This window comes from Thamnophis sirtalis, unplaced genomic scaffold, assembly GCF_051295495.1.
Source record: "Thamnophis sirtalis isolate CommonGarterSnake01/CBP01778 unplaced genomic scaffold, rThaSir2_p1.2 scaffold_14, whole genome shotgun sequence".
In the NCBI taxonomy this organism is placed as follows: domain Eukaryota; kingdom Metazoa; phylum Chordata; class Lepidosauria; order Squamata; family Natricidae; genus Thamnophis; species Thamnophis sirtalis.
In genome coordinates, this window is record NW_028261394.1 from 40,096,430 (window position 1) to 40,118,996 (window position 22,567).

The following is a 22,567-nucleotide window of genomic DNA, read 5'->3' on the forward strand; positions in this document are numbered from 1 at the left end:
TCACAGTGTGAATCGGATGGGCTTAGTCTGTGAGTCTAAACACAGTGTCTTTTGTGGGATCCAGTCTCACAGTTGCTGCCACCTTCAAATCTTTTTGGTTTTAACCACAATCCAAGAGCTGAAGCATTGTGGGTGAGTAGCCTCCACAATTCCTCAATCAAAGCCATTGTCAAGGAATATTAGAAGGATTCAAAGGACAGAAGTGGTTTATATCAGCGACCCTTTCTTTGGTTTTCAAACAACTTGTTCAAAGAGCACTCAGCGATGTAAGGACTTGTCAAGGGCTGGGAGTACTGGGTGTCTTTAACAAAAGAATAAAAACCATGTTTTTGAAACTGGAACCACTCTATCAGCTGAGTGAGATCTGTTCATTCAATACAATGCAGCAATCAAATGGGGAACAGTTATATCCCTTGTAGGAAGATGAAACGTATTAGCTACGGGCAAATATGAAAGTAAGTCCAAGATAATTTGGAACAGAAAATGCAAATAGCAAGCTATTGCACAGCTCAGAAACTAGTTGTTATGGGTCAAGAACCACCTCTTGAGAGATATCATCTATTTCTGTAATGATCCAGTCCAGTTGTTGAGCCAAATTCCTGCCTTACTATCGAGCTACATTCAGCCGCAATCCCAGGAACTCTCCATGGTCCTGACCCACAATCACTGATTTATTACACCCTGCCCAAGAACAAATGACTTCTCCCCCCCCCCCTATAAAAAGAGAAAAAAATCCTTTAGCAATTTTTGTTCTTCTAGAAAACCAATGTCAGGATGAAAAGATGGAATTTCAGATCTTGGTTAAAAAAAAAAAAACCTTATTTCAAAATCTCCATTTTTTTTATTATTCAACTGTTATTCAGCAATATACAATACAGTTTATAAACAAATGTCTTACCTTGTTTCCAATCTTTTATTTTTTTTTTTCTATTTAAAAATAAATATTATTGACAGTGAATATCCATCACGGTAAGATGTGCCTTTTTTTAAAATCAATGTTTTCAAAAAGAAATAATTTAAAAACAGGAGAGTGGAGAGGGAGGCAATGATAATAATAATAATAATAATCCTAACCACAAGTATCTATTAAAAAAGAGCCTTTCTTCAGAAGAGTTTTGCCCCTTTCTGTTCAACAGTTCGTGCAAAATTAATTACCGGAGGAAAGATTTTTTTTTTTTAAAAAAAGAAAACAATTGCAAAAGGAAAAGAGAAAATTATAGCTACCTTGTGTGAAATAGGGCATTGATGCCACAGGATCTTAAAACTAAATTTATCATGTCAGGTGACAAGCCTTTCATGTAATGTCCCCAAAAATATGCTTTACCCTTCCCCTGTAGGATGTGTCATGCTTCCTTTCCAGTCTTTTCTCTGTCCATCTTTTAAGATTGTAGTTCTTGTAGAGGGTTGTTGCCTTCTTCATTTTGTTCTAGCCGTGGTCTCATCTGTTTGGCTGAGGATTATTGGATAAAGAAGTCCCATCAGTGGTTTAATAACAAGTGTACAAGCTTATGCAGCACGAAGAGGAACGTACAGAAGAACGAGTGAGTAGCATAAATAGGCTCTGTACCTAGGAAAAAGAATGGAGGAAAATATCAGAGGGAAGGAAGGAGAGAACAATAAAGCTTCATTTGGGCAAAAGTTTGGAACTCATTGGCACAGTGTTTAAGGCAGAATTATTGGTCAATTACCTTGTTGTGATTTGGAAGAGAAAGGCATGGAAATGATAGAGATACAGATAGAAAACAGAACAACAGAGCTGGAAGGGACTGTTGAGGTCTTCTAGTCCAACCTCCTGTTCAAACAGGAGACCCTATACCATTTCAGACAAATTGTTGTCCAATCTCTCCTTAAAATCCCCCAGTGATGGAGCACCCACAACTTCTGAAGGCAAGCCATTCCACCATCAGGATATTTCTCTTTAATTCTAGGTTAGATCTCTCCTTGATTAGCTTCAATCCATTGCTTCTTAGCCTGCCTTCAGCCGCTTTGGAGAATAGACTGACCTTCTCTTCCTTGTGGCAGCCCCTCAGATATTGGAAGGCTGCTATCATGTCACCCCTAGTCCTTTTTCCCCCCATTAAACTAGACATGCCCAATTCCTGCAACCTCTCTTCATATGTGTCCAGTCCCCTAATCATCATGCTTTTCTGTGGCATGTCAGCTCCACTTTTAATTTTAATTTCTAATTAAATCAACATTTTAAAAGGAAGAAAGGAAGCCAGGCGACTGAATGTGGATGCCACTGCATCTAATAGGAAACAAGTAGATGGAATGTAAGATCTCAAAAGCTTTCAGCCAAAGGAAAGCAGCAGGCCACCTGATGGTGGCACTAGACAGCTAGAGCTGAGATCCACAATATATTATCTGCAATAACAGACACGATCTCTAGATGGCAGAAAAGACACACAAAACCTTCAACATTGTGCTTCTCCAGATTCCTCCCCTCCCCGCAGCCCACATTAATAAATCTGGTGTGGCAGAAGATCAGTTCCTAGGAGCTTCTGATTCTTACTCCTATCCTTAAAATTCTGACTGATAAAAGAATAAATAAAGCCAAAAGAGAGCAAAATAGATATAGATGATGATGATAGATAGATGATAGCTAGATAAATAAATAGATAAATAGGAAGATGATAGATAAATAGATAGATGATAGATAGATAGAGATTATAGAGAGAGATGATAGATAGAGATAGATGATAGATAGATAAATAAATAGAGAGATATGATAGATAGAGCAATGATAGAGATAGATAGATGATAGATAGATGATAGATTGATGAACAATATAGATAGATAGAAAGATATAGATAGATGATAGCAAGATAAATAGAGATAGATGATAGCTAGATAAATAAATAGATAAATAGGAAGATGATAGATAAATAGATAGATAGATGATAGATAGAGATTATAGAGAGAGATGATAGATAGAGCAATGATATAGATAGATAGATGATAGATAGATGATAGATTGATGAACAATATAGATAGATAGAAAGATATAGATAGATGATAGCAAGATAGAGATAGATGATAGCTAGATAAATGAATAGATAAATAGGAAGATGATAGATAAATAGATAGATAGATAGATGATAGATAGAGATTATAGAGAGAGATGATAGATAGATAGATAGATAGATAGAGATAGATGATTGATAGATAAATAAATAGAGAGATATGATAGATAGAGCAATGATAGAGATAGATAGATGATAGATAGATGATAGATTGATGAACAATATAGATAGATAGAAAGATATAGATAGATAGCTAGATAAATAGAGATAGATGATAGCTAGATAAATAGAGATAGATGATAGCTAGATAAATAAATAGATAAATAGGAAGATGATAGATAAATAGATGATAGATAGAGATTATAGAGAGAGATGATAGATAGATAGAAATAGATGATAGATAAATAAAGAGAGAGAGATATGATAGATAGAGCAATGATAGAGATAGATAGATGATAGATAGATAGATAGATGATAGATAGATAGATGATAGATAGATGATAGATAGATAGATAGATAGATAGATAGATAGATAGATAGATAGATAGATAGATAGATAGATAGATAGGAACATATATACATACATAAAATAATTGGCTATTTTTAAACAGCTAATTCTTCTCACACCCCAAAGCAACTGATAGGGCTGCATCTTTTTAAAATACATAGAACTGAGTTGGCACTGAGCTTCCAGGAAACTAAGAGACAAGATGGCTTGATTCCAGCATTTCTTGATTAATAGGATGTGAACCAATGTTATCTTTGGCTACGGGAAGCAAGATTCACCTTGACAATTTCCATTATAGGAAGATAATACATTTTCTGGATAGGCTATACATATACCAAGTTAAAAACAAATAAGCCCATATGGGATAAATAAATCTAGACATAGGGCCTCAAGGACAATTAAATAACGTGCGAGTCAGTAAGCACAAAATAGAGGATGCTGGATAAGATAAGCCTTTGGCTGATGTGGTACGACTTCTTTATTGATGATTTTCCTTGGGGCAACATACATGTTCCTCTTCCTTGCCAGCTTTTATGCTCTGCACCCCCTCCAAAGTCAGACTGTGAAATAGGATTAGTCTAAAATGCACTGCGAATTTCATCACCGGGTAAAGGTTAGAACCCAGAACTTTCCAGTCTTAATTCAAACCGCTATTTCCATAGTTTCTGCTTTTTACATGCCATTCATCTCTTAGATCAGGGGTCACCAACCTTTTGGACTTCAGGGACCACTAAATTCATAATTTTAAATCCCGCGGACCACTAATATGATCTGCCTAATGACCAGCTGGATGGACGTGGTTAGGTGGTCATGTGACTGGGTGGGCGTGGCCAACTCAATGTCACTCACATCGAGGGGCGCCTTGCCAGACTCTATTTGCCCCTCCCCTTCCCTTCCTGCCACTCCTTGCTCCCTGCCCGGGCTCCTTAGGGCCCCAACAGGAAGCAGTAGTTGGAGCTAAACGGCCACCATGGGAAAGAGTTGACAAAATAGCTCAGTTCAGATTGGATCTGACTGAGAAGGAGGCTCAACAGAAGCACCTCATTCAGGACTATGAGCATAGGCTTTCCAAGCAGAGGGAAGACCTGTGGGAGTGCAAGGCCAGGTACTGGTGCCTAGAGACTCAGCAGGTTGAGATGGTCAGCCAGTTCCAGGCCATGATGCTGTCCCACTGGAACAAGGCCCTCTGGGTCTTCGCCACCAGCAGCACTTCCCTCCAGCCTGTGCCCAAAGCCCCCCACCAGGAGGCTGAAGTAGATCCCAAGTTGGAATTTCTCCTCCCCTCCGATCCACACAAAAAGACCCCAAAGGGGGAGACTCTCTGCAGCAACACAAACATTCATTGCACGTATCCGTCCCAGGGGCCGTAGTTTGAGGACCCCTGATTTAATGCAATATAAGCAAATATTTTTTTTCATTTAGATAGCTCCTAGATATAAGTTAATGTTTTCAGTTTTCTCTATCTCTTTGTTACCATCTTGGAGTTCTTTAGGTTTTTGCAACCAGAGATGGCCTGAGATAGAGAGAGAGATAGATAGATAGATAGATAGATAGAGAGAGAGAGAGAGAGAGAGAGAGAGAGAGAGAGAGAGACAGACAGACAGAGAGAGAGACAGAGAGATAAAGAGAGGGAAAGAGAGAGAAAAATAAAAAAGAGGGAGAGAGAGGGGAAATACATGGAGAGAGATCGAGAGATAGAGACAGAGAGATAGAGACAGATAAAGAGAGGGAAAGAGAGAGAGAGAAAAATAAAGAAAGAGGGAGAGAGAGTGGAAAGACATAGAGAGAGATAAAGAGAGCGAGACCGAGAGAGAGAGACAGAGAGATAAAGAGAGGGAAAGAGAGATAAAGAGGGGGAGAGAGAAATAAAGAAAGAGGGAGAGAGAGGGGAAAGACATGGAGAGAGATAAAGAGAGACAGAGAGATAAAGAGAGAGAAAGAGAGAGAGAAATAAAGAAAGAGGGAGAGAGAGGGGAAAGACATGGAGAGAGATAAAGAGAGAGAGAGATAAAGAGAGGGAAAGAGAGAGAGAAATAAAGAAAGAGGGAGAGAGAAGGGAAAGACATGGAGAGAGATAAAGAGAGAGAGAGAGACAGATAAAGAGAGGGAAAGAGAGAGAAAGAGGGGGAGAGAGAAATAAAGAAAGAGGGAGAGAGAGGGGAAAGACATGGAGAGAGATAAAGAGAGAGAGAGGAAAAATATACTTTCCCTCTCATTGCTGTCTTTGAATATTTTTATTTTTTTTAAAAATCTCAATCGATATCACTCAGCCCCAAGTCTGCTGCTCCGCTATTAGATTTCCGTGCAATCCAATTTGCAGCACTTTGAAAAGTTTTCCAAGAAGCCCCTGGCAGGAAGACAGCTAACCTCCTTAGCTCGTGGGCAATTTTTAATTAAAAGCTTTGCATAATTTCTGACACCAGTTGCCCTTTGGTGGCTTGGCTCTGTTACCAAGAGAATCAAAGGATTTGCTTCAACTTCCAGATCTTGTTTCTTGCTTTGTTTGTTTTTTTAAAATAACTAACCAGCTTTTTAATTTTTTTAAAAAAACAATTTCTTACTTCCTGAATCCAGAAGACCAGAAGGGAAAAAAACAAACCAAGCTAACTCTAAATCAACCCTCTTTAACCACCAACTTTTGATGATATCTCGGTAGTCCTTGATTTATGACCACAACTGTGCCCAAAATTTCCATCTCATTCCAGGAGATCTAATTCCAGGAGAGGTTAGATTGGCTCTCTTGAATCTCGCTGGGGAGAAGAGTTTGACAATCTAGCCTGCAAAAAATCCGATTGATCTCTAGATGGCAAACAGTAAGAGTTGTGGTGACGCAGTGGTTAGAGTGCAGTACTGCAGGCTATTTCTACTGACTGCCTGCAATTTGGCAGTTCGAATCTCACCAGGCTCAAGGTTGACTCAGCCTTCCATCCTAGCGCTATTGCTATTTGTTTTTTTCTACTATTTCTGGATCTTTCAGCACAAATGTGGCAGCCCTGTGGTTGGTGATCTCTTTTAAGTCAACAGGCCACCAAGAGTCTTAAATGTCTCTGGGTTGTAAGCAATGTCAAAACTGAAGAAACATAAGCAGGTTTTTGTACCCAGCAAATGTTTAAGATAGATTTAGGATTAGGCCTACAGGGAGAAATTAAGTGAATCTTGATAGAAATGGAAGGGGGGTGGGGACATGAAATGACCTTCAAGGTCACCTTCCTCAATCTTGTCGAACAGGAATTTTTCTCATACCATTTATTACTCAACAAGAACCGGCCCGATTGTGAAATAAGTAGCTGAGCACTGCCATGAAGATCAACCAGAATCAATGAGAATGGTGAGCTGGCTTGTGGTCTAAAGTCATTTCAATCCTTGGCCACAAGTGTCAAGACTATTACGATGGAGATTCATGCTGCACGTTGTCAAATGCTGGAACATCAACGAGGGATCTCATTTCCGAGAACCTGTCCAAGCGACTCACTAAAAATAAGTCACCTCTAAAAGGCAGATCAAGCGAGAGAGTACATTTCTACAAGAAAGCGAGGCTCTGCACTGCTTCCCACCTACACACCACACAGAGATTAGAGCAATATTGTGGATTCAGATTCAGCAGGTGAGAAGTTCAGGGAAGCTTTTCTTGCCGGTGTATCGAATGTGCTTTTGTCTGTAAAATAGGAAGATGGATATCTGCAGAGGGACCTCTTCGTGTGCTGCTGTACATGTCGCGAGAAACCATGATTTGATCCCATTTTGGCTGAGGAGGTTATACGAACTGGTTCCACCACAAAACCGCGGTAGACAAAAGCGCACTCGACGAAAGCGCGTACGTGACGTCATCACAGCGCGACGAAAACATTGCGCTGTGAGTGGTAAATTTAAAATTAAAGCGAAAACCTTACCCTAACCCCCCCAAACCTAACCCTAAACCTAACCCTAAACCTAACCCTTAACCTAACCCTAACCCTAACCCTAACCCTTAACCCAACGTTAAACCTAACGCTAACCCTTAACCTAACACTAAACCTAACCCTAACGCTTAACGTAACCGTAAACCTAACCCTAACCTTTAACCTAACCCTAACCCTAACCCTAACCCTAACCCTTACCTTTATGTGAATCGGCTTGCTTTAATTTTATTTTATTTTAATTTCAATTTAATTTATTTTTAATTTTTTTCGTCGCGCTGCTGATGACGTCAGGTACGCGCTTTTGTCGAGCGCAGTTTTGTCTACCGCGGTTTTGACGGGTCACGTACGAACTTAGGTACTAGGTCTGTGATGGTGAACCACGCAGAGCCCTCTCTGTTGGCACGTGCACCATCGCCTGCTGCTCTTCTGGTTTCCAGTGTGCATATGGTCTTCACAGGCACCGGAACGCCAGAAAACAACCAGAAAAAGCCCCCCAAAACAACCAACAGGCCATTTTTCTGGCAGTTTTCCAGGCCACTTTCCAGGTTGTTTTCAGGCTGCTTTTGGGGCATTTTCCAGGCCAAAAACAGCCCCCAAAACGGCCTGAAAACAGCCCCAAAAATAGCTCACATTTGTAAGCAGCTTAGGGAGGGTTGCAAAGCACTATGAAGTGGTATATAAGTCTAAGTGCTATTTCTATGCAGGTCACAGTGTCATTGTACATCATCATCTTTTAATGACTCCATAATCCCATGCGGGGTGGAGTTTGGACAACTGAACGGAGCTATCATAGTGTTTTAATGGCCAGATGCCTTTCCTGTTGCCAATGCAGAGTTTTGTCCGGCAGATAAATTCTCACTGCCCAGAGAGAGAAATATCTGCCTCTACCTAGGACCAAACTCACAGCCTCCTTATTATGGCAAGAGCTCCATCTCTAGCCCACCAAACCACACCACTCCTCACAGTGTCATTGCATAAATGATACAAATGGTGTCATTTGCATCAGCCACAAATGACAGCAGTGAGGTCATTCCTCTCACTTGGGCAATGTCGTTATGATGGGTATGGTGTCAATGATGTCCCAGGGAGTCCCATACATACGTCTATGTAAGCCTGGGCTATCAGCAGAACCTAGCAGAATGTCTGCATTGATGCAAAAATCCTTGCTTTCAAGTAATAAGGGTTCATATAGAGATTTTATCAAAACTTGCAGGATGACAGCTGCTCACATTGACTAAATCCAGTGGGGGGAAAATAGGTAACCTGCTCTTCATTATTCATATAATAACAGCAATAGCAATAGCAGAGTTAACCTGTAATGCTGAATTCTAACCATTGCACCACCATGGAAGGAAGGGAAGGAAGAGGGAGGGAGGGAATGAATGGATGAGGAAGGAAGGAGGGAATGAGGGAGGGAATGAATGAATGAATGAGGAAGGAAGGAAGGAAAAGCGATAACAATAGCGCTTAGACTTACATACTGCTTCACAGTGCTTTACAGCCCTCTCTAATGGAGCGAAAAGGGAGGGGTGTTTGCAGGAGACAATTAGTTCAATTCATTAGGGTGAAGTTCTGTTCCTGACTTCTTGCCAAGTAATTGCTGCTACAGCTTGGCGTTTGGAAGATATCGGCCTGGCAGCTCTCCAAGCCTGATAAAGGTCTGTAGTTGTGAAATCTCATGAAAGACTGTTGGCCGGGACTTATCTGGATAGGAATTCCCTTTAACCTAAATAAAAGAGTTTTGATTGGGACGAGGAGTCGGCTTCATGATCTTGGGAAGCCTAGGACAGAACAACTGGAATTTGAACAGTTTATTGGATTTCTTTGGATGAACTGAGCCATCAGTTCACCAGTCCCAAGCAAACTTTCTCTAACCGCTCTGCAAAATTTCACCTAAACAGGAACCAGCTGGGGCTCTCCTAGGAGGACCACAAATAGTTCACAGTTGAGAAAAAACTCATGGTCATGTGGTGGAGCTCATGGCTCATCTCTCAGGTCTCTTTTCTCATCTCTAGGTAGGGCTTGGAAGGATGTCAAGTCTGGGAAAGCAACTGCCAATCTGTGTTGACATCATGATTGTTCTAGCTCTGCCAAATTGGATAAAGACCAACATTAGCAAAAGCATGGCCTCCTCAACCCCTCGTCACGAACCTTCATTCGGTGGTATGTCATAAAGAAATGGACAGAAGAACATGGCCTTTCCTGCTTTTTAAGAACTGATCTACGCTGTGTATTGACTAAGGAGACAGGGAATTAAAGCAATTACCTTTGTCCCATCTGTTCAGTACAATTCCGTCTCTCCTCTCTTCTCTCTCTCCGTGGGTACCTTGACACAACAGCTTTACTTAATTATTCTTGGATCTCATTTAAATGACAGCTTTCTGCCCACTCAATAGTTAGAGGACAATATTGTCCATTAAGTGAGCATGGCTCCAAAAAAAATAATGTTCCAGACTGTTTTGTTGATCTGAAAGACTTCATTTCCACAGATTTCCCACATATGGGCTAGTCGTTCCTGACTCTAGGGGGCAATGCTCATCCCCGCTTCAAAGCTGAAGAGCCAGCGCTGTCCAAAGACATCTCCATGGTCATGTGGCCGGCATGACTAAATGCTGAAGACGTACGGAACGCTGTTACCTTCCCACCAAAGGTGGTTCCTATTTTTCTACTTGCATTTTTTACATGCTTTTGAACTGTTACGTTGGCAGAAGCTGGGACAAGTAACGGGAGCTCACTCCTTTATGTGGCACTAGGGATTCGAATCACCAAACTGCCAACTTTTCTGACTGATAAGCTCAGCATCTTAGTTACTGAGCCACTGCATCCCTTAATGTGATACCATCGTGCAATTAGGAATCCTGACATAGCAGGACTGTGATGCAGACAATTTATCTGTGTTAATGCAGCTGCATGTGGGACCTGTTACAGACCTCTGTGGACCATCAGAAGGTTAGAGGTTTGGAAATTACAGAAGCATACCAAGCTCTCTCTTGCTTTCATTAACCATCTCATGAGTGTGAAGCATTCCCGCCCCCCAGACTGAAAACTTCCATTGACTTTTGAGTGGCGGGCTGAAGACTCCACTCCAAACTATTGCAGGGTCTAGGATGAAGATATGGGCAGGGGAGAACCTTCACAAATATGTAACCCAAATGAAATCCAATGAATTAGAGGCAGTCTACCCATGCAGGTAGAACAGAGAATGATAAGAGTTGAAAGGGACCTTGGAGGTCTTCTAGTCCAACTTCTTGTTTGATCAGGAGGTCCTATGCCATTTCAGATAAATGGTTGTCCAGTCTCTTTTTGAAAGCTTTTAGTGATGGAGCACCCACAACCTCTAAAGACCAGCTGCTCTATTGGTTGTTTGTATTAAAGTGTTAGAGTGTGGACAGTGTGACTACTATTTTGAGACAACCCAGGAGCAAAATGTAGTACACAGAGCTTTTGTCTTTCAAACAATGATTTATCTACAAGGCATATCTGTTCTGACCCCCTCCTCCATCCAGTAACGAAAGCCAAGACAAGCGTAAAATGGAATGTCCTTTAATAACAAGACCAGAATCTCGGTGTCTGAAAGCCGAATAAACAAACAGATGAGGACCTTGGCAGCAAGGCCGACAAACCTTGGCAGAACTTCAGACAAACTCAATCCAGCAATCCAGCCTGCCAAGTTTGTTTCTCTTTAGTCAAAGCATTGCCTTCTGCAAGAAGGGTGTGGCACAAGCAGTCTCTTTTATAGTCTGTAGAGGAGCTTAATAACCATCAGCTGAGCATAATTACCTCCTATAATTACGTAGTTGTTCTTGCCCTTCAACGGCGGGCATCTCGGAACAACTCACTGTTGATTTCTGGATCATTCTCTCTTGTCTCCTCCCCACTGATCCAAGGCTCAGGTGCCACCTGGTGGCCCACCAGTCTCTCTGTGCCCTGCTCGGAGTCGGAACCCTGTCCAGGGTCCTCCACATCCTCCAGGGCCGATTCATAGGGCCCCTCGCTATCGGAGTCCGGTGGCAGCTCCAACAGCTCCTTCCGGGCCACAACACATATCTGTCTGTCTGTCTGTCTGTACATATACATACATACATACATGTCAGTGGTGGGATTCATTTTTTTTTACTGTTCTGTGGGCATGGCTTGGTGGGCATGGCACGGCTTGTTGGGCACAGAAGGGGAAGGATACTGCAAAATCCACATTCCCTCCTGATCAGCTGAGACTCGGGAGGCAGAGAATAGATGGGGGCAGGACCAGTCAGAGGTTTTCCGAACTACTCAAAATTTCCGCTACTGGTTCTCCAGAAATGGCCAGAACCTGCTGAATACCACCTCTGATACACGTACTAGGCAAAACCAGGCAACCAATCAATCTTCAACTATAACATGGAAGCACACATGGAGAGAGAAATCACCCTTACAGGACCTCCCTTACATAGACAGCCTCTTAAAGTGATAACGCTGCTGACTCATTCTCATGGCATCATCTTGGTTTACAGCCTTACAGCAGCCGGTCAGCTGTTAAATCATCATTACCTTAACCTAAAGACTACCTGTTCTGTCGCACAACCAAAGTATTTGATTCTCTATCACTTTTTAAAAATACTTGCAAGCTCAACCCACAGAGAAGGGAGAACTCTATCGCTTTTGAGGCTTCAGTATTGGACTAACACTAGAATTAAATGTGAGCATGTAACATCCATCTTTCTATTCTACCACCCTATTCCATCTTCTGGTTCAAGATCAATGCCTTTCATTAAAGTTTTCTTACACTGCCATCACTGACCTTGTACTGTTATCTTGTTCCCATTCCTCCAGGTGTGTCTTCTCCTCTACCTCCACCTGATCTTATCTGATCTAACCCTCATTCTTGCAGGAAGTATGTCACATCAGTTTTGCACAATCAAACCTTGGTTGTTGCCTGAACTTAACGCACCTCAACGTTGGTTAGGATCAGAAAGACAAATAAGCCTAATGCAATAAATTTTTAAAAATAGGAATGAAAGCATTGGTGCATTTCACTTGACAAGGTGGCCTTCAATGATGCTTTCATGGTGGATTTTAGTGTATGCTCCTTATTTGATGTTTCATGCTTCCTGCAATTATGAGATATGCTAACTTTGTCCTTAATTCCATTTTCAATCCATTCTTGAGCTTGCTTGATATTGTATTTTCTTCTGAGGGATGGTAATCACCACCATCACTACTACCACTGGTCAAGTACACAGATGGACACACCATCATATAAATTCAGGACTTAGACTAGACCAGGAAGTAGAAAAAGCCATGAAAACAACAGGATATCACAGTGGTTCCCAAACTTGGGAACTTTAAGACTTGTGGATTTCAACTCCCAGAATTCTCCAGCCAGCAGAGCCAGCAGACTGGGATATCACATCTGTACTGTTGCCAAGCAATCTACCCAAATACATCCTAAGTCAACCCAATTTTAAGGAATTTCATAATTATGCTTCCCTAGTAGTTTAACCCAATATATATCCAGCCAATGTAAATTCTTCATAGAATTGAATAACAGAGTTAGAAGAGACCTTGGAGGACTTACATCATGTTGACTTTCTGCTTATTTTTACTGCTCGCTTTTTCTTCTGCTTGCTACATCCAGAATAGGACAGGACAGGACAGAATAACAGAGTTGAAAGGGTCCTTGGAGGACTTCTAGTCCAACTCCCTGATAAGTCAGGAAACCCTACACCACTTTGAATGGTTATCCAATATCTTCTTAAAACGTCCAGTGTTGGAGCATTCACAACTTCTGGAGGAAAGTTGTTCCACTGATTAATTGTTCTCATTGTCAGGAAAATTCTCCTTAGTTCTAAGTTGCTTCTTTCCTTGATTAGTTTCCACCCATTGCTTCTTGTCCTGCCCTCAGGTGCTTTGGAGAATAGCTTGACTCCATCTTCTTTGGGGGCAGCCCCTGAGATATTGGAACACTGCTATCATGTCTCACCTACTCCTTCTTTTCATTAAACTAGACATACCCAGTTCCTGCAACTGTTCTTTATATGTTTTAGCCTCCTAATCAACTTTGTTGCTCTTCTCTACACTCTTTCTAGAGTCTCAACATCTTTTTTACATCATGGCGACCAAAACTGGATGTAGTATTTCAAGTGTGGCCTTACCAAGGCATTATAAAGTGGTATGAACACTTCACGTGATCTTGATTCTATCCCTCTATTTATGCAGCCTAGAACTGTGTTGGCTTTTCTGGCAGCTGCTGCACACAGCTGGCTCATATTTAAATGGTTGTCCACTAGGACTCCAAGATCCCTCTCACAGTCACAACTATTGAGCAAGGTGCCACATATACTGTACCTGTGCATTTTGTTTATTAGAGACAGATCTCATCCCCTAATCTTGACCAAGTGACTCTAGAAATTTGGCTACTAGTAGAAGCTTTATCATTATGGGTTTGATAGTTTGTGTTACCACTTCCTCTGATCACCACCCCCTCAAAAAATATATGATACTCTTCTGATATTCTTCTCTGGATACTAGTAGGAAATCAGTCTTAGAGGACGCAAGACTCTTTTCCAATTTGTCAAAACAATTCTAACCCTCTCATCAGTATATGCTTCTTCCACCCACACAGCTATGAATGGATTCCATGCAAGCTATGAATGTTGTAAAACATTGGGAAACAAATGTTGGTTTGTGCAACAGATGGCACAAAGAATCTCCGGCAGTATTTCCCCCTTCTTGGAGAACAATCTGCTATCTGCCTTGCCAGTTCAGAGACAAAGAACTTGCTGTGTAAATGAATCCAATTGTGACCTTCCTGAGCCTAGAATGGATTATAATGGAGCGTGATAGTTTCAGACAAGTTAGTTTTTGGCCAGTGACTTGGTTAGAGTTGGATTAGAGACAGAATAAAATAACAGAGTTGGAACTACCCAGGTTTCCAAGATTGTGTTCAGTCTAGGGGATGATGCTTACTTCAAACCAAGCATGGTTCGCTTAGTCCCAATTTACTGAACAAACAAAGTTGAAGTTGGACAACACTATGCCATAAAGTCTAGTATACAAATGGTTGGATTCACGGAACATGCCGTATCAGACTCCAATAAAATGTGTTATGGAATTGGCACAATGTGTGAATCTAGATCCCTGTGTTGTGGCATGTAGGCCGCCGGCTCCTCCAGCAGCCGAATCAGAGGAGGAGGAGGAGGAGGAGGAGGAGGAGGAGGAGGAGGAGGAGGAGGAGGAGGAGGAGGAGGAGGAGGCAGCGGCATGGGAGTCAGTGTCATTATCAGGACAACCTGAGAACTCCAAGGGGAAAGAGGGAATGGAGCTGAGAGAGAGAGAGAGAGAGAGAGACAGAGAGAGAGAGACAGAGAGAGAGACAGAGAGAGAGACAGAGACAGAGAGAGACACAGAGAGAGACAGAGAGAGAGACAGACAGACAGAGAGACAGACAGACAGAGAGACACAGAGACAGAGACAGAGCCTGTGCTGTCTGTCAGCCTTCAACAGCCCCTAGGTGTGGAGGTGGCTGATGAGGAAGAGGAGGAACAGTGTCTGACGCACAGATGTGCAGGAGGCAGAGGAGAGGAGTGCAGTGGAAATCTATGGGCCGGTCCTTGGGACGGAAGAGCAACCACTGTTAGTGAAGCCCGGCCCTAGCTCTGGGGATAAAAGGCAGGAGGCGGAGATGAATAGGCATGGCAGACAACTATTCATCTTCTGGCCAGAGGGATTTGTTAGCCTCTGAGAGAAACTTTTTACTGGGGCTGCTGGCATTCCTAATAAAGGAATCTTTTGAGTTCACATCAGATGGTTTGTCATGTTTCTGGGTGCTGGGTCAGAACATACTGCGTCGCTTTTCATGTATTAAAAATGGTCCAGTTAGTTTACTTTACTTTATTGTCACTGCACATAGTACAACGAAATTAAATGCCATCTTCAGCCTACAAGATTTTGTTCCCATAAAGGCTTCAACCTCCCACTTTGCTCTTGCCAGTTTCACTATTCCTGTCCTGCCGGTGAGCTATGTCGCCTTCCAGCTCAACAGCTGCATCCAGAATGAGCGAATGAAGCCAAGTTTCTATGATTAGCAAAACACAGCACTTCTTGATGTATTTAGTCGTTGCAATATGTATCCTTAATTCACCCATTTTGTTAGTAAGAGATCTTGCATTGGGAAGAAATCTACTTGGAATTGAAGGCTTGGGTGGAAACCTACTCAGCTTAAAAGTTCTTTTTAAGGCCTGCATGACCTCCTCTCTTTCTCTTCCTGCCCCTCCATTTTCTTCTCCTCCTCCTCCTTCCTGTAGGGATAGTAATCCATGGCTCCTCCAGGGACCTAGCTGCCTCTCCGGTATTTTATGAGAATGTATAAAATTGCCTGTAACAATCTTTTCACATTTCAATCCAATTTGTAACAAGGGTTGCCAACTATGGCTGCCTCTTGCCCCACAGGGTTCATCCCTCTGCGCAGCCATCTTGAATGGCAGTTGGAACTAACTTAACTTTATTAAGCTCTTCTGCGTATTCTCCTTCTACAGATGTCGAAGGTTGATATTGTGGCTAGCTTTTCCAAATTCACATGATCTTGATAGACTCAAGATCACGTGAAGTGTTAATACCCCTTTATAATGCCTTGGTAAGGCCACACTTGGAATATTGCATTCAATTTTGGTCACCACAATGTAGAAAAGATGTGGAGACTATAGAAAGAGTGCAGAGAATAGAAACAAAGACAATTAGGGGACCGGAGGCTAAAACATATGAAGAACGGTTGCAGGAACTGGGTAGGTCTAGTTTAATTAAAAGGAGGACTGGGGAGACATAATAGCAGTGTTCCAATATCTCAGGGGCTGCCACAAAGAAGAGGGAGTCAAGCTATTCTCCAAGGCACCTGAGGGTAGAACAAGAAGCAATGGGTGGAAACTAATCAAGGAGAGAAGCAACTTAGAACTGAGCAGAAATTTCCTGACAGTTAGAACAATTAATCAGTGGAACAGAAGTTGCCTCCAGAAGTTGTGAATGCCCCAACACTGGAAGTCTTTAAGAAGATGTTGGATTACCATTTCTCTGAAGTGGTGTAGGGTTTCCTGTCTAGACCGGGGGTTGGACTAGAAGACCTCCAAGATCCTTTCCAACTATTCTATTCTATTCTATTCTATTCTATTCTATTCTATTCTGTTCTGTTCTGTTCTGTTCTGTTCTGTTCTGTTCTGTTCTGTTCTGTTCTGTTCTATTCTAAAGGCTAAATAAAGACTTTATTCAGGAAAAGGCGATGTTCTTAATATAAGAACATAAGGAGTATCCTGCTGTATATGACCTCTGGCCCATCTAGTCTGACAGTCTGTTCTCTCAGTAGTCAACCATCGACATAAGGAAGCTTACAAGGCTCTTCAATTGCCCCAAAATAGCATCATAAAACACAGACCTTAATTTGCTTAATATCTCCCTTCTCAAATGACAATCATTTGCCTTCCAGCGAGAACCAGCCCACGACGCAAAAATAACCCGTAGCTAAGGACTGTCTCCACAATAACTCCATTGCACTGACACTTTCAAACCCCCCCCCTTGCCTCAGTGCAAACTCCACTGGGGTTATTGAAAATAGAAACACACAATTGTTTTGTCACTGTCTCACTTGCAGACGTGCGGTGGGATGCTCTCATTGTGAACCTCCCACCCAAATCACTCCTTAAATTAAGAACCCATAATCAGCGCAACCTATTTACAACACAAGGATATCGTTGCCTTGAAGTAGGGATGGGAGGCGCCCAAGCCTTCTCCTTTGGGAAAGTATCAAAATACCTACTAACATCCAGAAGCCGCTGTGCAAACGTTTGATAATCTTATGAGTACAAATGCGAGCGTGCATAATCCTGCTTAAATATGTACATGATTGCTCAGCTAAAAGCTCAGAGTTCTCAAAGTTGTTGTCCAAGCATGAATTCTCTTCATTCATAAAGGACAACCTGAAACTGTGCCACCTGTGGTCCGACCTAAGCGTAGTACACAAAAGTGACTTCTACAACGTCCTACCTGTCAATGACTATTTCAGCCTCAACCTCAATGATACACGGGTAAACAATAGATACAAACTCAAGGTAAACCGCTCCAAACTCGCTTGCAGAAAATACGACTTCAGTAACAGAGGGGTCAACACCTGGAATGCTCTACCCGACTCCGTTGTTACTTCCTCTAACCCGCACAGCTTCAACCTTAAACTGTCTACCGTGGACCTCACCCCATTCCTAAAAGGTCCATAAAGGGGGCGTGCATAAGCACACCAGCGTGCCTTCCATCTCTGTCCTACTGTCCCCGTTTATTTGGACTTATTTCCTTTGTTCATGTCCATGTTTATACTTATACCTGCTATCTTGTACATGTTTGACAAACTAAATAAATGAAATATAAATAAATAGCAAATTAATTAATTAATTCAAAGATAAGTGGAAGATGGGCCTGGATCTAGATATCCTTATCTTGATGTGATATTCTTTGGGAAGACCACAAACATAACATCACTGCAAGAATGCCTCTCCTTCTCCCTTCTCCCTTCTCCCTTCTCCCTTCTCCCTTCTCCCTTCTCCCTTCTCCCTTCTCCCTTCTCCTCTCCTCCCTCCCTCCCTCCCTTGCTCCCTCCCTTCTCTGTCTGCCAGCCAAATGATTCTTGCCAGCTTGCCTACTGTAGAAACACGAAGGTTTAATCTTCAAATGCAGCAAAAACGGAAAAGGAAAGAAAAACACAGCAAATCAACAGTCCAAGCAAATCAAGATAAAAATAACAGGAAGGGAAAAAAACAACAACGATGGATAAACTCCCTCACTTGTTAAAATTCACTCCAGAGCAATTTGCATCCTCCTGCATGTCATCATTTTAATGCGTTTTAATGGATGCAAACTGCTGGGCACCCGTGCAAATTACACTAGTCGTCGAATATGAGAAATAAATTACGAGAAACGTAAGAGAGCCACACTTGTCTCTAGTTTCTTTTCCACAAATGCATGACTTTGCACATCCCTATCGCATTTCCTGCTTAATTTTACCTCTCTCCCTTCAGCCAAAGCCCTGGAAGCATGAGAATTTGTAGAAATCACTCCGGCCTCTTGATAAATTTATTAGCAGAGTTCCTGCCAAATGTTCAGCAGCCCTCAATTCTGCTCGAGATGAGCCAACTGTAGCTCTACACAATAAGGTGACCACAACCACACTAGATATTTCTATAAAGACATGATATCAACAGTCTTCTCCTCAATTGCTTTGTCTGCATAATTTCCTTTTCTGCCCATTGGATTGATTTAGATCAGCTAGAAGGCAGGAAATCTGACAATTCTAGCTAATATACGCCTCACAGCTGATCATCGCCCAGCTGATTGTCAGAAACACCAGTTCGCCCAAACCGGTAGTATTTCACCCCTGGATTCACATATTAGGATCCCTTGGCCCAGGGGTGAAATCCAGCAGGTTCTGACAGGTTCTGGAGAACCGGTAGCGGAGATTTTGAGTAGTTCAGAGAACTGGCAAATGCCACCTCTGGCTGGCTCCAGAGTTGGGTGGGAATGGAGATTTTACAGTATCCTTCCCCTGCCACGCCCACCAAGCCACGCCCACCAAGCCACACCAGGCCCACCAAGTCATGCCCACAGAACAGGTAGTAAAAAAAAAATTGAATTTCACCACTGCCTTCGCCGTTCTAATATACAATGCCACCGGTTGCTAACTCTGAATTGCGCTTGCCAATTTAATACTCTTTAGCGTTTGTTTCTCCACTTGGACATATAAAGCGAGGTTATCACTGCTGTCCTTCCTTGGTTTAGCCACACTCACCCTTCGGAAAACTGTGTGTGTTAGTAAAACTGTTTCTGCAAAAAAACAAAACAAAACCCTAAAACAGCTTTCTAGGATACATCAAAAAGCTCGGAAGCAATTATTCCTCTCTGCGTGCATTCGAAATGAAATTGTTGAGCTCTATTCCTTTCCTAACTCGTGGGCCTTTTATTCCTGTATTAATAGATACTTCAGATACTCGTACTGTCGCCATTGTAGGATAGCTTTTAGACTCTTTTGTTGGCTAGGCATTGGGTCATGCCTTTTTCCGAGGTGGCGCAGTGGTTAGGGTGCAGCACTGCAGGCCACTTCAGCTGACTGTTATCTGCAGTTCAGCGGTTCTAATCTCACCGGCTCAGGGTTGACTCAGCCTCCCATCCTTCCAAGGTGGGTGAAATGAGGACCCAGACTGTGGGGCCAATATGCTGACTCTGTAAACCACTTAGAGAGGGCGGAAAGCCCTATGAAGCGGTATATAAGTCTAACTGCTATTGCTATTGCTATTTCATTTCAATTTTTTGGGAAGGAAGAAGGACCCACCCTTCCAATCACTGCATAATTATAATGTTGTAAGCCATCCTATCGACGCACATCTGGATTCGTGGGAAGGATTCCCACGTGACAAGCGCTAAGGGGTAACCGTTATTCTACCATGGCAAAATCTCGGCAAATAAGAGCTTGCGAACATTACAGTTGCCCGACTGGTATCAGGTTGTGTGGATTGGAATCCATATGATCCGGCAGGTGAGATGTTCTTCTCAGCGATTGCTTAGCCCAGTGGGTCTCAATCTGTGGACTTATGGGAGCGGGGATGTGCAATGTCATCACAGGGAATCCATGAAGGTGTTATGGCCCGCCAGTGGCTAGTGGAGCTGGCAGCACATTTGGACAGTGAGGAGGTTGGGGAGGAAGATGGGCCAGTTCTGGAGTCTGGGGAAGGCTCTGATGAGGGCTCTGTGTCGGAGGCAGAGAGGGGGCCAGGGCCGTATGCCAGTTATCAGCTGCCTTCAGAGTCAGACATCAGTGAAGCAGACAAACAGCTGGAGCCTGTTCCCAGTGTGCGCATGCACAGAGTTGCCAGATGAAGAGAACAGCTAAGGAACAAGGGTCGATTTGGGAGTAAGGCCACAGGTGGACAGTGAATGGCCCCTTCCAGAGGAAATAAAAGAGGAGCGAAAGGGGAGTGGAGTTTGCAGGAGACAATTAGTTCATTCCTGTATTCTTGCCAAGTATTGCGGCACCTGAAAGATATCAGCCTGGCCACTCTCCAAGCCTGATAAAGGTCAGTAATTGTGAACTCTCTTGAAAAACTGTGGGAGAGGAAAGGCTTTGCTGGAGAGGAATTCACTTTAAATTAAATAAAAGGGGTTTATCGGGACGAGGACTCGGCTTCGTGCTGCTGGGAAAGCCTGGAGCAGAACAGAAGGCTTGAAAAAATATTATGATTTAAATCTTGAATTAAACCTTGGGGGTCCATGGCCATGATCCATGGCCATAAAAGGTATTTAAAGGAGGCCTGTGGTGGAAAGAAAGATTGGGAACTACTGGCCTAGCCAACAGATGCACAAACAAAACCCCCAAAGGATTTGCAGCAAAAGGTTGTAACTTAAAGTCTGTGGAATCATCCATGCCAGAGATGGGTTGCTCCTGGTTCAGCTGGATTGGGAGTACCAGTAGAGTGGTGGTGGGAGGCTCCAACCACCCTCCCAGACACTTCTGCACATGTGTAGAAGCGTCGTGCACACCAGTGGTGGGATTCAAATAATTTAACAACCGGTTCTCTGCCCTAATGACTATCTGGGTAGGTTGGGCTTGGTGGTCATGTGATTGGGTGGGCTTGGCCAACTCAAGGTCACTCAGGTCGATGGGCGCTTCGCCTTAGCTGTTACAATGTAATAAGGGTTAACCGGAGAGGCAGTTTCTGTAAGCAGGTCAATAAAGATTAGGCTAGAAACAACACCAGAATGTTTCCTTCCTGCCTTCCTTACAGGATTAGCCCCGTAAAGTGGGAAAAAACAAAAGGGGATTTCTTCCAATAATCGATTCTCTGAACTACTTAGAAAGTTACCAACCGGTTCTCCCGAATAGGTGCAAACTGGCTGAATCCCACCACTGGTGCACTCACACAAGGAAACCGGTAGTAAAATAATTGGAAACCAACCACTGATCCATGCCCTCCTTTGGTATACAGGTTTTCTTCGACCTATGGCCACCACTGAGCCCGACATTTCTGCAGCTGAGTGAGATGGCTGTTAAGCGAGTTTGGCCCCATTTTACGCCCTTTCCTGCCACCGCGAATCGCCGCATTCGTAAACTTCGTAAGGGAATCTGGATTCCCCTTTGAGCTCGCTTGCCAGACGTTCGCAAAAGGTGATCGCATGAGCCCCCGGATGCTGCAACCATCATAAATGCATGCCAGTTTGCCAAGTGTCTGAATTTTGATCACGTGACCATGCTACAACGGTTGTGTGAAAAATAGCCGCAAGCCACGTCTTTCAGTGCCATTGTTAGCTTCCAGCAGTCACTAAATGAAAAGTTCTTTGTCGACAATGACGTGCGTTTCATTGTCTTAGCTGGGTATTTCCATCACAATGTGCAGTTTTGATGCTCCAAAAATAGAACAGAATGACAGAGTTGGAAGGGACTTTGGAGGTCTTCTAGTCTAACCCCCTGCTCAGGCAGGAAACCCTATACCACTTCAGAAAAATGGTTACCCAATCTCTTCTTTAAAACTTCCAATGTTGGAGCAGTCACAACTTCTGGAGGAAAGTTGTTCCACTGATTAATTGTTCTCACTGTCAGGAAATTTCGCCTCAGTTCTAGGTTGCTTCTTTCCTTGGTTAGTTTCCACCCATTGCTTCTTGTCCTGCCTGAAAAGGTGCTTTGGAGAATAGCTTGACTCCCTCTTCTTTGGGGCAGCCCCTGAAATATCGGAACATTTCACCCCTAGATGTCCTACAGTTTTAGAATATGTTCAGCAGATTGATTTTTGGCTGGCTTTATCCCTCTTACTTGAATAATTTTTTCTGCACTTCTGTACATGCTCTGAACAGATTCTCGGGGGCCTTTTTTTGGCAACCGTTTCCTTGGCAAGCATTCTTGGAATTTGGAAATAGGGGAAAGTTATCTTCCTTCCACTTGGTAACTTTCAAGCTCTACTACTCAGGCATAAATGGATGTAAAATTACAACAGTGGGATTCAGGGCTGCGAAATACAAGGCGTTCCATCTGTAAAACACGCTTGCAACCTCACAATTTACAACATCGGTTTTTTTTTTAATACTGGCGCTTGTGGGCGGTGTGGTGGGGAAGGGACGAAGAAGAGAAAAAAATATATATT

General features: G+C 42.8%; 1 protein-coding gene across 1 annotated transcript in view; it reads right to left on the minus strand.

Moving 5' to 3' along the window:
* Positions 1-1,121: 1,121 nt before the first annotated feature.
* The window catches only part of VSTM2B (V-set and transmembrane domain containing 2B), a 61,825-nt gene continuing 40,379 nt past the window's right edge, over positions 1,122-22,567 (minus strand). Inside the window, exon 5 of the mRNA XM_087728623.1 lies at positions 1,122-1,567. Coding sequence (XP_087584749.1) covers positions 1,479-1,567 — 89 coding nt within the window. The 3' untranslated portion in view covers positions 1,122-1,478. The remainder of the gene's footprint in view (positions 1,568-22,567) is intronic.